General features: G+C 56.5%; 2 protein-coding genes across 3 annotated transcripts in view; one reads left to right on the top strand and one right to left on the bottom strand.

Moving 5' to 3' along the window:
* Window positions 1–14,694, top strand: part of CDH23 (cadherin related 23) — a 363,213-nt gene that overhangs the window by 267,698 nt on the left and 80,821 nt on the right. For both annotated transcript variants that reach the window (XM_054572651.1, XM_054572650.1), the window contains exons 27-29: window positions 1,052–1,200; window positions 9,259–9,319; window positions 10,175–10,323. In XM_054572651.1, the coding sequence (XP_054428626.1) occupies window positions 1,052–1,200; window positions 9,259–9,319; window positions 10,175–10,323 (359 nt within the window). The remainder of the gene's footprint in view (window positions 1–1,051; window positions 1,201–9,258; window positions 9,320–10,174; window positions 10,324–14,694) is intronic.
* On the bottom strand, window positions 4,332–7,624 carry CUNH10orf105 (chromosome unknown C10orf105 homolog). The gene is made up of 2 exons (XM_054572653.1): window positions 7,487–7,624; window positions 4,332–4,696 (listed from the first exon to the last, which is right to left on the bottom strand). Exon 2 carries the CDS (start codon window positions 4,689–4,691, stop codon window positions 4,332–4,334), a length of 360 nt encoding a protein of 119 aa, XP_054428628.1. The 5' UTR covers window positions 4,692–4,696; window positions 7,487–7,624.

Raw genomic sequence — 14,694 nt, 5'->3', positions numbered from 1 at the left:
TGCAGGGCGCTGATGGGGCAGAGCCCCTCGCTCTCTTATGCTTAAAAGACCAAGCAGGGCTCACATCCCCGAATGTGGCAAACCCATAGGCCAAATCGGTCCCATGAGTGTGTTTGACCCACCTCACGTTTCATAATGAATGACAGTTGTGAACGTTTGAAAACCAGATTTTATTTAAAAGCTCATGTTGAATTTCTCTCGAGAAGTCAGACCTGCGTCCCTGGGCCCACGTTCTGCCTATCCGCTGTGGGCTGGAGCAGGCACAGCGGCCCCTGCAGCGGGGCCCGCCCAGACGGGCACCCGCCCCGCGGACCTGGCCCACCTGGTCCCGACCGCAGCTGGGCTCGTGACCTCGGTGCCCGAATCTGTTCCCTAGGCTGCTGTAACAAGTTGCCACAAAGCTCATGGCTCGAAAGAACAGAAATTCATCCTCTCCTGGCTCTGCAGGCCAGAAGTTAAATGAAGGTGTCGCACTCCTGCCTGAAGCTCCAGGGGAGACCCCTTCCTAGACTCTGCGGGTTCCCGGTGGCTCTAAGTGTTTTTGGCTTGTGGTTACAGGACTCCAGTCTCTGCCTCTGACCTAATGTGGCCCTCTCCTTTGGCACATGCTCCTTTGTCCCTCAGCCTTTCTCTTATAAGGACCGTTGTCATTTACGCCTCACCAGTAATCCAGGATGTGTTATCTCGAGAGTTTTAATTAATTCTATCTTCAAAGACCTTTTCCCCCCATAAGCTTACATTCACCAATTCCCAGGGATGTGACGTGGGTCTATCTCAGGGCCTGCCATCCGATCCACTTCATGCCTCAGTTCCTTTCTCTGTAAAATGGGGACGATAATAATAATAGTGCCTACTTCACAGGTTGCTTGAGAGACTGAGTGAACTAGAGTAGTACCTGGGATGCGCTAGATATTGTTAGTGTTCTTGCTAATCTAAAAAGGAGAAGAGCCACCCTGTAAAGGCCACAGGGTTGGGGTGAGCAGGGCATGTGCCCAGGAAATTTGCCCTTCGGGCGGCTGCTAACAGCTTCCCCCCCAATCCGCTCCCACAGATAACGGCCCCGTAGGCAAGAGGCGCACTGGCACTGCCACCGTGTTTGTCACTGTCCTGGATGTGAATGACAACCGGCCCATCTTTCTGCAGAGCAGCTACGAGGCCAGTGTCCCTGAGGACATCCCAGAGGGCCACAGCATCGTGCAGGTACGTGGCCGTGGCCCCCTGGGGGGGCTGGAGGGCTGGGGGCCACACTCAGGCCCCGTGGCATCGTGGCAGGGACGGGCGGAAGCAGGAGAGGGCCCAGCTGCTACTCCAGGAGTAGCCGGTGCTGTCGGGAAAGGGCTGCCCAGGCCCCCTTCTCCTTCCTTCCTGGGGAGATTGGGCCCCCGGTTATGAAGTCAAGGACAGGGCCCTGGCTCCCCCCTCAAAAACAAACAAAAAAAAACAAAACACAGAAGCCTTGGCCTCCCTCTTCCCCCCTCCCTCCCCACAGCCCTCTCCTTGTCCCCCACCCAGACGGGCCTTTCAGAGCAGGGAGGAGATGGCGATGTCACATTTTCCCAGAAAGGAGTTGGGAGAGCCAGGGTCCAGCGAGGCCCAGAACAGAGCGGCTTTCATGGGGCCCTTGGCCGAAGCTCCCCTCTTGGGAAGTAAACAGGCACAAGAAGAAAGGGAGCAGACTCAGCGGGAGGGTGGAGAGGACCTAAAAATGAGGCCCGGGCACCCTCCCCCAGCGCCCCGTTGCTGGGTGGGGAGGGAGGCCAGGAATGAATTGCCCTCTTCATCAGCTGGGAGGGTTTCCGACTAGGAGGCTGAGCCAAACACAGCAAATCTGGGCCTGTCCGCTGGGGCGGGCTCTGGGCTTGGGAGGCTGGGAGTGTGCCCACCACCCTGCCTCGGGACCAGGAGGCAGGCAGACAAGGGCTGGGGGCAGGGTGCTGACTGCAGAGGCACCAGGAGTCCAGGAAACCATGGGGTTTGTATGGGCCTGGAGCTGGTTCCAGAAGGAGGGAGGAGGAGGTTCTCCCTCTCTGAGTCTCCCCCTGGGGGATCGGAGGGACCTCTCCCGTAGCCGACTACCTGCCTCCCTGGCCCACTGGCGGGTCTTCCAGGACCAGCCTGGGAACATACCTGGGGGTATGGCCAGGCCTGTGAGAGACCTCCTCCCCGTCCCCAGCCTTTCCTTCTCCTTCAGGCCTCAGGGCAACCTTACCCCCACCCTAGTCTCCAGGAAGAGGACACCTAGGCCAAGCAGGGCACCTGCCTGGCCAGGGGGTGACAAGGGCGACTGACTGCAGGAGGGACTCCTCCTGGGATGTCTCAGGGAGGCCTTGTGGGGGTTCAGGGGGCACCAGGAAGAGGTTAACAAGCTGGAAAGGAGGGGGTAACAGCCTATTGGGAGAAGCCTGCCCCACTTTCTAAACTCAAAAATTGGTTTCTATTACACAACATGACTCAGACCGAAACCCTAGACCCTGCCAGTGATACAGGGCAGCCCTGAGTCTCCCCATTTCCTAGGGAGCAAGTCAGGCACTAGTGATTCTCCTGAAAGTAAGTTTCTGTCCAAGCAGGACTCACTCTATGACATATTGACCTGGAAGTAAGGCACAGCGGGCCTCTCCCACAGGGCCTGCTTGGGGAAAAAGCTTCTCTCTAGGGGCATCTGAGGGAAGAAGAGGACTTCTTAGGCTTTGGGGATGTGGGGGCGTCCAGACTGGGCCTTCCTTTGCTCAATAAACAGAGCCTCATAGGTCCGCGCCCCAGCTGGTGGGGCAGAGAGTGGGGCTGGACACAGTCTCCCAGGCTCATAGAAGGGAGAAGACATGGATAGACAAGGCTGACCCTCCCTGCCAAAGGGACGTGATCCCTGTCCTTTCTCCCAGAGGTGCAAAGAGTAGGGGTGGCTCCAGGCAGAAAGTGACTTTCAGCTGGAGAGCAAAGAGGGCCTCACCGAGGGGTTGCCTTGTGAAGCGTCAGGCACAGCCAGGGGAGGACAGGTAGCTCGGTTTGCCTGGTGTCTTGGGTCACGATAAGGCTAGAGAGAGTGTTTAGAGCCAGTCCGTGGAGCACATTGACCACCAGACTAAGGAGCTCCAGCTTTATCCAGCCTGCATTAGGGAGCCAGTGATAGCTTTGGAGCTGGGGAGTAGTAACCTGGAACTCACTCTGTGAGAAGACCTGGCGAGCTGTACTACGGGTCACGGCAGGGTGAGGTGGGCAGCCCCGTGGCCGAGCCCAAGATGACCCTGGCCAGCAGTCAGACCCCATCTGCCTCTTCCCCAGTGTGGGACCCAGCCAAAGCATAGAGCCCTGGCTTTGTGCGGAGAGGTTAAGAGTTAGGGATTCTAAGAAGCCTGCCCTTTTGGGGATTGCTTTGATAGGTAGCCAGTCAATGAAGCAATCGCCAAAAAGAACGCCTAGTGTGGTCCAGGTCTGAAGTCCCAGAGATGTCCTGCAGATTTCTCGGGACCCCCCTAACCCCTGCCCAACTCAGCCTGCAGGGAGGCTGCCACCTTCTCTGGGTGAGGCGGGGAGCCCCTATGATGTGTCCTCAGGTTGCATCACCTTCTGCAGGTGCTGGCAGAGCCCCCTGCCACTCTGACACAGCACCTGGCCTGGCCTCTGCAAGGAGCTCCCTAACCCATTCTCAGCCCCTTCCTGTTCCATCCCGATGTGGTGCATTGAAAGGGGACAGCCGAGATGGTGACTGGCTAGCCAGCAGTGAGTCTCACTCGTCCCTCCTCTCAGCAGGCACCCTGGCGTCCGTCAGATCCACCATGACGGTGCCGCCTGCTCCCAGGGATTCCCAGGGGAATGCTGACAGGAAATCCGAGAGGAGTCCCTGGGTTCCCTTTAGCCTTGGGCCCTGGGTTGGCCCAGAGGGCAGGACAGTACCTTGCCCCCAGTGTGGGCTGAGTTTTCACTTGGCTGGAGAGAACCTTTGGCCATTCGGCAACTCGCACTGAAATCTGAGCTGGGTTTGGCACTGGAAGGTGGTGAAGCTGCTGTTGGGAAGCAGGGGCCCCGCTCCCTGGAGGCGGTTGGTGCCCGGTTGCCAGAGAGGAACCTTGGGGACCCCAGCTGGTATGTACTTTCCTCAGGCTAAGGGTCCAGATAGATGCAGGCTCTCCACAATCAGTCCAGCAGCCTTGCAGCAGGCAGCAGCTAGAGGGTCTGCAGAGAGCAAGGTATTCTTGCAGGGTTGTCTCTGAGAAAGGCCATGAACCTGGGCACACTGGATGTTTGGGCCACTGTCTTCCTGCAGCCTGTGGTGCGAGGCTGGGTCCAAAGGAGGAGGGTCCGAAGGTAGATCCTGCATGGTGGGGAACAACCTGTCACATCTTGGTAGATTCCGTGCCCTCCCAATCATGGTTGTCTTTGTGGTCTGGCAGGGAGCGTCGAGGTGCGGGCCGGCCACGACGGAAGCTGTGCAGGGAGCAGCGCAGGGAGCCCAGGCGCTTCCAGAGCCGGAGCCGGGGCTCGCTGGGGCTCCCGGGGTGGTGGGGCATGCACTCCCGAGCCTGGCGGCTTGGGTCCAGCGCAGCTGGTTTGCAAAGGGTCATGAAGAGCAGGCAGGAGGCCAGCAGGAGGAAGATGCAGGCCAAGGCAATGAGCACGGGGAGGGGGTCAGCTGCCTCCACAGGGCTCCCCGGAGTGACGGGAGTCATGAGGGGGCTGGGGCCCTCTGTGTTCATGGCTCCTGCAATAGGAATGGGACAGAAGCTCAGAGGCGAGTCAGCTGGACCCAGGGCTGGGCAGGGAACCCTGATGGGGGCTGAGCACTGCTAAACTAGCAGCAGATAGCGTCACCGCCATTGTACAGGATAGAACAATGAGGCCTGCCAAGGTGGCAAGTCTAAGGTCACACAGCAGAAAAATCAATGGAGCTGGGCCTGAACTCAGGGCCTCTTTCTATTATATCTCCCTACCCACCTGTAGTGGAAGAGCCAGAAAGGCAATGCCTTCCAGCATTTAAAAATCAATTCTCATGAATTACAGTAGTCTTAGAACTGAAAACCTGGGATCTAAGACCAACTCCATCAATAACTTGCTCTGCGACCAGGAATGAGTCACGGATTATAGGATGCCAAGCTGGCGAGGACCCTAGCAATTATCTGATGCCTGGTGCCAAGTCTGCAAAAGGTGTGGGGCGGGGGGGAAGCATGTTTCATTTGGTTCTTGCAGTATAAATGTAAATTGTGATTTTAAAACCACAAACAAACAGAAAGAAGAGATTTCATATAAATATCTGAATGTCTGGCATCTCTTGAAATTTCAGAGTTTCAACACTGACAACATGAGGCTAGTTGTGCCTGGCACCTGGGGGCTGCAGCGGAGTGGCCCGCTGCCTCCTTTAGACGGGACACTAGCCCCCAGCTCACCACCCTCCCCACAGGCCCACCGCACACCTTATGTCACCTGCCTGGTCCCAAGGGCATTCCTGATGGTGCTTCCCAAGACAGTCCAAGCTGCTCCCATGAAAAGTGAGGAATTGAGGCCCAAATAAGGGGATGCCAAGCGCAAGGGCACACTGAGCCAGAACCAGGTTTCCCGACGCCGGGCCCATGGCCTCGCCAACAGTCCGGCTCCCACCCCTCTCCAGGGCTCCCTGAGCCGCTCTGAGAACAGGTGGGAAATAACCCACAGAGAACAACGGGGCTGACAAGGTGGGGCTCGAACCCCACACAGACACCAGTTACCTGTTATCACTTAAGACTGTCCCATTAGAGGGAGGAGGGCAGGCAGTCCTTGTAGATGAGGCTGAGCTTTTGGTTACCAATAAAAGTGCTTACAGAGCCAGGCTGGTGGATGACACGCGAGCAAAGCGGGCAGGCGGGCAGGTGGCAGGTGGGCAGCTGTGCCCGGAGAACACAGTCAAGGAGATGCAGGAGGTGCACCGGGCCGACGGGATGCCAGGCTGCAGGCCCAGTGCAGCCAGCTCTTCCGATTTTCCAAGAGAAGCCAGAAATCCGCATTTTTAGACAAACTTTCCTGATGTTTAAATGTTGGCAACTAATTCAAATTTAGTCAACGTGGGGGGGGGGGAGGAAGAGAAAGAAAACACTGCAAAGACCAAGTAAACTCGATTCCAAACGATTCAGAATGGATTTTCGAATATTTAAAACACTGCAGCAGGCCAAGCAAAACATATAAGCAAGCTACATCCAGCTTTGCAAATCAGCACTTGTGATCTTTGGTTTCTACATATACAGGACAGGAACCCCCAAAGATGGTCCAATAATAATCACTTCTTTCTCTTTGATCTTGGAGACTTTGGTGAGACTGGGGATCGCAGAGTCCCTTCTTTCCCCAACTTGCAGCCTCATCTAACTCACAGTCTGCACCTGCACTCGGCAGGACCTACGGCAGGTGACTACGAAAAGTCCATGTCAGCAGGCAGGAGGAAGTGGACAGGGGCCACCCCGCTTCCCCCCTCCTGGCCCCCCTCAGTCCCCTCCACAGGCACTTACCAACAGCCATGGCACCTGACTCTGGGCTCTCTGTGCCAGCCTCCTTCCTGCCCACAGCCTTGCCCTGTGCCTGGCAGACTAAAGGCACCCAGTGCACCCCACCACACCTCCCACCCACTCCCCGCCACCACTCCACCCAGCATTTCCAGGCAGAACAGGACGCCTCCCAGCTCCCAGCTGGAAACTCTGATGCCCGTCTCGCTGCCCAGGGCCTCCGCCTTGCATGCATCGCCTAGAGAGTGTGCTGGCCAGGCAGCCATACATGGGTTGGCCCTTCTTTGAATCTGAGCAGGGAGGGGGGATGGGACATGCCCACTACCACCTCCCATGGGAAGGAAACTGGCTGTCTCTCTATCCCGCCCTGGGCTGCGCTTGGTTGGGAGTACGAAAAGGGAAGTCTGAAGTGGGAGAAGTCACAATCCTGCTAGTCCTACTGTTATTTCAGGCCTTCGCATGGATCTGCAGACCTTCTCAGGATAGCAAAGCAGGTCCTGGCTTCAGTCCTTGGGGAAGCACTTTAATAAAGAGATCCATGAGGCTATAAGCATCTGAGTAACTCCCTTAGAAGCAAGAGATTCCAAAGTGCTTAAAAACAGCAAGCCACCCTCCCTGGAACACACACTGGGCCAGCTGCCAGGCCCCTTGATGTCCCCTCTGACCAGCTAGGCCTGCTTGTTCTGGGAAAGGAGGCCTCTGCCAGGCCACGGCTAGGAATCACCGTAAGGGCAGGTGATGTCTCCCATACTCCTGGCGTCCAGGGCACCCCGGCAGACCCACTCTGGACAGAGCTCTGTTAGCTTAGTCTAGAACCTTCTTTCTTGCCCCAGAGCTCCACAGAGCAGGGCCTGTGAGCAGAGCGCATCTTGCTGTGTGGCCTCGGGCTAGGCACTGCCTCTCATTAGGACTCCCACTCTCTACAGAAGTAGAGGGCCCCCGGGTCCGAGAACACCCTCACGGTACCCCAGCAAGGGTCCGCCTGCTCTCAGCAGGCCCTCCCCGGCAGTCCCCGGAGCACTGACCTCAGAGCCGGCCCTCTGCAGTCCTGGGCTGGAGGAAAGGTCTTCTCCGCTGTCCAAAGGAGGCCCAACGAGTCCCCGGTGCCACCTGTGACCCAAACCTGCCCTGGTCTCTGCAGTGCCCAGTGTCCCTCAGCCAGGCTGGACAGAGTGGGTAGTGTCCCTTCACTCTCCTGCTAGACCTGGCTTTGTCTGGAAGAGTTTGGACTCTGCCTTGGGGGAGGGGACACCCAAGAGGGTAGGGATGGCAACTGGGTTGGGAGAAGGAGAGGGGAGCTGTGTGCCTGAGCCTTCCCAGGGCCTCACTCCAGCCTGTCTCCTTGGAGCCCTCCGGAGGGGCGGAGGCGCTGGGAGGGCACGGGGGGAAGGCTTCAATGCCTCTGCAGCCCTATGGCTCTCACCTTCCCCCATTGGACATGTGAATGGTATGGTCTGCAGCCGCCAGCGGGTCGCTATTCAGTGTCTGCCAGCCTCCAGGTTACCGGGGAGAGGGGCTCCCGGAGGGGGCGGGGGGTGGGAACAGGCAGAGAGATGGGTCTGAGGCCCCTCCTCCCCTCCCGAGTCCCTGGGCCTCACACCTTCCAGGGTTCTCCTTCAACTTTCCAGAAAAGTACTTTCCCTTTGAAGGTGGCTACAGAAGCCAGGATTGAGAGGGATTTTCAAAAGTCCAAGAGATCACAGGGTTCAGAAAGCCTAAGATTGAGGGACGGCCAACGCTGCGCTCCTTGCAGTTTGGGTGGGCCTTTGGAGACCCTCCAGGCAGTGGCTCTCCAAACACCACACACCACCGTATCCCCCCTACACCCAACCCACACACCCCACACCCCCACACACCCACACATTCCACACACCCCACACACCCACACATTCCACACACCTCATCCCCCCCACACACCCACACATTCCACACACTTCACACACCCACACATTCCACACACCTCATACCGCCCCCACACGCGCACACATACCTCCCCCAACAAACACACACATGCACAGAGGCGCTCCTCCCCTAACCTCCTTTCTTTCCAGAAACCAGAGCTTCCCTGGGAACAAGTTGCCTCCTTAGAAGCCTAAGTCTTAAGCAGCTTCCCCATCAAGGACCCCCAAGCTCCTAGAAATACAACACAGGAGGGAAGTTGTGGCTCTGCCCAGGACCTGAACCTGGGGCCCACACCTTTTTTTGGAGCCCTGGTTGGGATATTTAGCTTCTCCCTCCTGTTCTTGGTCCTCGGCCACAAAAGAAGCATCCTCTGCACAGTCCCAAATGGACAGGAGTCTTCCATGACCCGTCAAAGTCCGTTAGGTGACAGAGGAGTCATCTCATCCAGCCCCATCTCTCTCAGATGTCACAGAGAGGTGTGGCCTGGCCAGGGTCACCCAGTCAAGCAGCCACGCAATCCACCAGCCTCGGCGAGGTTTCTGGGAGCTCAAAAGGCTGAAGGAGGGAACTGTGGGAGCACGAGACCACCTAGTCAAGCCTGGATCCATCACCCGCCTCCTCATGCTCCCCAAGAACCCAGAGGGGGATCAGAGAACAGAGCTGGCAGGTCCCCTGCCACAGACAGGGCAGCCTGGAGACATGGTCAAGTGTCCTCGTGAGGGATGAGAAAGACATGTGTCCTTTTCCTATGCCACACCCCAGCCTCTTCATAAAACCACAGGTTTTGGCAGGACAGACTCAGAGTGGTGCGGAGGGAAGGAGAGGAACTCCAAAAACACCTTCTCTCCCTGTGGGGGTGGAACTCAAAGACTTACCTTATATCATTCTTCTTCAGCTGAAGGCCACAGATGCCGACGAGGGCGAGTTCGGGCGTGTGTGGTACCGTATCCTTCATGGTGAGTGGGCTGCCCTCAGACGGCAGGGGCTGGCCCTTCTACCCTTGGCAGCGCTTCTCTAGGCTACCAGAGGTCTGGGCTGCGAAGCCAAGGAAGCCTCAGGTCCGGTACACACGAGGGAGGAAGCAGGGCCATTCCTCAATCATTGGCACCAAGTTGGATGTCTTTTAAGTTTGGGTGCTACATTTGATTGCTTTGCTCTTGAAGTTCTTCATGTCTCATGGTAGGACATCAACTTAACAGAGTGGGAGTCTTGGGGTCCAGGGCATCCTTCAGCAGCAAGTTCCCCAGAGATTGTCATTGGCCCAGCATGAATCATGTGTCCATCCCTTAACCAATCACTATTGCCTTGGACACAAGGGCAGTGCCCCCAGCTTCCCAAAATGAGTCACAAGGCACATGGACTGAGAGTGGAGGAGGGCAGATCCCCAGAGGAAAACCGAGTTGCTATTACTACAAGACATGGGAATGGACCCTGGACCAGCCCAAATATGTCCACCAAATCCTGGCTTCAGCCGCCCACAGAGAAGGTGGATTGGTTCCTCTTTCTGTAATGCTTAGATCCCTCTGAAATATTGAATCCATTGAGACCTCTGGGTATGGGGCTTCAGGAGTCCCCCCGGCTTCCCATTAGGAGGGTACAGAGCAAATTTCTACGCCCTCCTTCAAACCCAGCCGGGCCAGGGCAGCACGAGACAGAGGCCTGCTTGCCTTTGAGGGCTTCAGCCAAGCTCCTGAGACCTCTGGGCAGGGTCAGCATTCTGGGGGGCGGGGCCCCCCTTCTTTACCCCTACGATCCCACGAGGCTCGTGCTCCAGGGCAGAGTCCATGCTTCTCATCTGTCTCTCCACACAGGTAACGAAGGCAACCACTTCCGGATCCACGTCAGCAGCGGGCTCCTGATGCGAGGGCCCCGGCCCTTGGACCGGGAGCAGGACTCATCCCACGTGCTGGTCGTGGAGGCCTATAACCACGACCTGGGCCCCATGCGGAGCTCCGTCAGGGTGAGGCCCGGGGTGGGCTGGGGTGGCTCTCAAATAGCCAGCCATCGGGGGCCAGTCATGCGGCCCCACGTCCCCTTCGGCACTGACCTCAGGGCTGGGTCAACGCCACAGCTGGACTGGGGGGATGGCCACCCGTTGGGGCCTGGCAGGGCAAGGCTGCCACTGATTTAGGTTCTGAGTGACACCTGGGGCTCAGGGTGCCCAGCCCGGGATCTCAGATGCGTCATTTTGCTCTGAGCCTCCGTTTTTCCAGATGTGGAAGGGGGTCAGTGATTGGATAAAAGAGATGTCCTTACCATACTAACCCCCTGTATCCACACAGCTCTCTAGGGTGAGCCAAGAAATCTCACATCTATGATCTTAGAGATGTAGGTGTTGCCCACTTCATTTTAGAAGTGAGGAAACTGAGGCACAGAAAAAATCTGTTAGTGCTGGATCTCAGAGCCCAGGCCTCATGAGTCCAAATTCAGTGCTCTTTCCACTGAAAGTGTCCCCCAAATATCCCATTCAAATGTATTCTCTACTGTGCACCCTCACCTCAGGCCTCTCAGCTAAAATGAGATCAGTCTTCATCTCCCTGAAGAGTCCAAAGTAGACACAAATGTTCCCACTGGCTGGACCAGTCTATGCCCTGTCTGCCCAGTGGCAGGGAGATGACTGAAACGACCGCTTGAGGTCACCCCACCCTCCCCCCACTGCACACTCAGCAGCTCATCACCCCCTCCCCTGGACCAGGTGGAAATTCATGAGTCAGACCCCAGAGGTGAAGAGTAGGAGGAAGATGGGAAAAGTCAGGTGGAGGGACTTTTACCCAGAATTGAGTGTCGCACAATCAGCTCTTATCAGCCCCATCTCCACCTGCTGCTTCCCTCGGGCTGGAAACAATGAGCAGAGGCCTGCCTGGGGTCACCGTCACACACACACGCAGAGGTGCCGGGGAGCGGGGAGCGGGTGACTCAGCCTTGGCCGTCCCCCACCCGTGCCCCTGAAACTCTACCCCAGGAAGAGAAGGGAAGGAAACCCTGGGCCCTGAGGGCGGCCCCTTCCAGTACGAGCCACACAGGCGGAGATGGCCAGGTCGGGCAGAGCCCCCTGGGCTTTTACACCTTGGGGCTGCTTGGAACAACTCCAGACCCCTGGTGACGGATGGTGAAACACAGTCACCTGAAGGTACACGTGGGCAGTCCCACACGGTCACGCTCATCTGCATGACTGTGCGTTTCTTATTCACGTGATCAACACACTCACGTCAGGACCTGCCCTTTACGGGGGCCAACATCAGGCCACAGAGTGACTGATGTCAGCATAGCGTGGGCTCGCTCCCTGGGCTTCATGCTGCCTAACCGTAGCCCTCCTTGTGGCTCCCTCGCTCCTCGGCCTCCCAAAAGCAGGTGAGCATCTCTCTCCAAGGCCTGCTGCTGCTCTTGGTGTCTCAGCATTGTGGCTGCAGATCTTTTAAAGCCACAGATCGTTTTAAACAAAATGTATGCGGCGCCTCCAGGTACTGTGTAAAACAGATCAAAGCCAGGCCTCGCAGATCGGTGCAGGGGTGGGGCGCTCACAGCTGCACCTGCTTGGCCGCCCTCCTTGTGCTCCTCTCCCCAGGAACCCTGAGGAATAAAAAACCCTCACGCAGTACTTAGTTTGTGCCAGGTACCTTTCTACGTACTTCATGCACTTGACCTCATTTAATCAATCCTCATAACAGCCCTATGAAGTAAGCACTGTTATGCCCATTTTTGAGGTGAGATTGAAGCAAAAAGGGATCAGCCAATGTGTTTAGGGTCACATAGCAGTGAAGGCAGAGCCGGCCTTCACCCCAGGCTGTCGACCCGTCTGTGTTCGTAACCACGGCCCTCCGCTGCCTTACACAAGGCTCTTCAGAGCACAGAGGCCACTGCTCCCTTAGCCCCAAGGGTCACTTTGAAGGTGGGAATTTGGGACCTGGCCCCCGGGGTAGGGGCTGGATGACCTTGGTACAACATAGCCTCCAACCTGAGCCCCAGGAAAGCCAAGACCTTTCCGAAGACAATGTAGGGACTTCAGTTTTGCCCTGGACTCATTTTCCCGGCGGCAGCAGAGACGGTTTGCAGGGATCATCCGTATTCTCCAGTTCCTGCTTCACAGACCAGAGACAGCCCAGGTGGGAGGGCCAGAGAGCACAGAGTACGGCGGTCCTTGTAGAGAGCGAGGACCCACATGCACGCTGCAGTGGCGCGTATGCACCTGCACACACATGCACGCACATATTTTCTGCCTCGTCCCTGATGGCGGGCGCAGCACCGGACAGAAAGTAGGGCTGGTTCTCAAGGGAGCCCAGAAGCTTAGTAGCTGAGCCCTCCTGTTCAGCAAGAATTTGACAGACCTGTGCATTTCCTGTACATCTGTGTCTCTCAGGTTTGCAAACCACACACCATTTTGCCCCCTGTCTCTGCTGCTAAAAACAAGGCTGAAACCAACAAGAGGAGAGTGGCATGCAGCCAGCCTCATGGAGGATGGACCACACCCAGGCTCTATGCCACCTCCCTCCCCTTTTTATATTGTATCAGATGAGCCCTGTTTTTTTTCCCCTCAACCATTGGACTGGGCTATTTGGAGAAGCCGATCCAGGAAGGGGAAGGCTCACTGTTTCGAAAGATGGATGATTGGTTTCTGTTTATGGAAAGCAGGTTCCCGAAATTCATCCATGCAAATTCCCCGCAACATCCACCCCGCCCAGGATCTCCCCAGCCAAATTCTTGGGGAAGCCAAACTTAGAACGTTCTGGCTTGTGAACAGCTGTGCTCTGGGGTGGGCACTTTAGTTTGCATTGTGGGTTCTGGGTGTCTGGACGTAAAAATGTAATGACACGGCGGGGCTGCAGGAACCCCTGGGAGCAGGGAAGCAGAGAAAACTTTATCCCCATATTCTTCTCCTCCCACTGCCACCCGAGAGTTCTCTATCCGTCAGACCAACATCTGTGCTTACACCAAAAGAAGCCCCTTCGCTTCTCTCCAGCTAATTCCCAGCTAAGCCCAGAACAGAAGCCTGGGCTGACCCCGGCAGCTGCGATCAGTCAGAAACCAAATACTCCTGTTCTCAAATAGTCTGCGCCTCAGCCCCACCGTCAGTCCTGTGACCATGTGTGAAATCTGTGTTGCGCATCGTTGCCCCAGCCCCATTTGCTCCCTCCCCACTCTGCTGGCAGGTTTGCCAGCTGAAGGACCGTATCTCTCCGCGGCAGCTTATCCCCACCGTGGTGTGAAGAGCAGTGGTGTTGGTAGATTGGGAACCAGAAGACCCCGCCCTCTCTTTCCAGCCCTTCCAGCTACCATGAGGCCTTGGGCAAGTCCCTTCCCATCACTGGGCCTCTGTTTCCCATTTGGCAAAAGAGGCAGAGCCCTGGGCCTCCCGACAGCCTCTTGAGCAGCAATACCATCAATACCCTGTGGCTCTAACTCCCCTTCCCACCACACTGGTTCTTAGGAACAAAGACTAGGTCCTGCTCGGGGCTGGGCCGCACCCTCCCAGGCTCCTGTGTGTGAGAGGGGCGGGCAGGTGGATGGCAAAAGGAAGGGGGGGGGGTGCTGATCTCTAGCCATAAACATCTCTCCTTAAACATCTTTAAAACAGTTTTATTTTTGTTACGCAAGATGTACATGTTCATTAACGAAAAATTAGAAAGTGCAGATAATCGGTGATGAAAATTATGTATAATCCCACAATTCAAAAATAGCCGCTCCCTCAAGCCAGGTCCCCAGAAGTAAATCCTGATCCAAGGATTGGTACGGAAGTGATTACTAGAAAGTGTCCCCAGGAAAAACGGGAAAGGGTCATGGGACCAGCAAAGAAAGGCAGCCGGCAAAGTAGCACAGAGGGCACTTCGACTCAGTCCCACTGAGGACTCTGGGACAGTCACCTCAGCGGCCCCAGTCGGGCCGGGAAGCTGGAGAGCCTCTACCGCTCACCCTCCAGTCAGTGGCTAACGGCTGCCCCTGGGGACGTCATGCCCAGGCACTCTGCCTCCCTGGGTCCCAGCAGCTTGGTAGGTGCTGTGCTGGCAGTGAGGGCAGCCCGAGGAGGTGCCTGAGAATCGGCAGGGGTCTGAGCAATGACATCCTGTGCTACAATCATAATTAACGTTTTTATGTCTATTCTCCCAGACACATTTTGGTATTTGAATGGGGTCACTTTGAACCTTTTCAAGCACATTTGCAGGGCCTGGCTCATTTTGTCTTCATAACAACCCTAGGAGCGACATGGGGCATGAATTATTGTATCGATAATTACTGTTTCATAACTGAGAAAACTCATGGCCCAAAAGATTCACTAATTAGTCAGGCTCCCACAGGGTTAGTAACAGAGTCAAAAGGAAGATAAGTTTCATTCCTT

This window comes from Pteronotus mesoamericanus, unplaced genomic scaffold (genome assembly GCF_021234165.1).
Source record: "Pteronotus mesoamericanus isolate MK-2021 breed Mesoamerican mustached bat unplaced genomic scaffold, CSHL_Meso_final contig_24, whole genome shotgun sequence".
NCBI classification, from domain to species: domain Eukaryota; kingdom Metazoa; phylum Chordata; class Mammalia; order Chiroptera; family Mormoopidae; genus Pteronotus; species Pteronotus mesoamericanus.
Note: the sequence above shows the minus strand (reverse complement) of the source record. Positions and strands in the feature narration are given on the sequence as shown.

Bases quoted from the DNA above. Each gene is read 5' to 3' on its own strand.
- CUNH10orf105 (XM_054572653.1), bottom strand. From the start codon at position 4,691: ATGAACACAGAGGGCCCCAGCCCCCTCATGACTCCCGTCACTCCGGGG.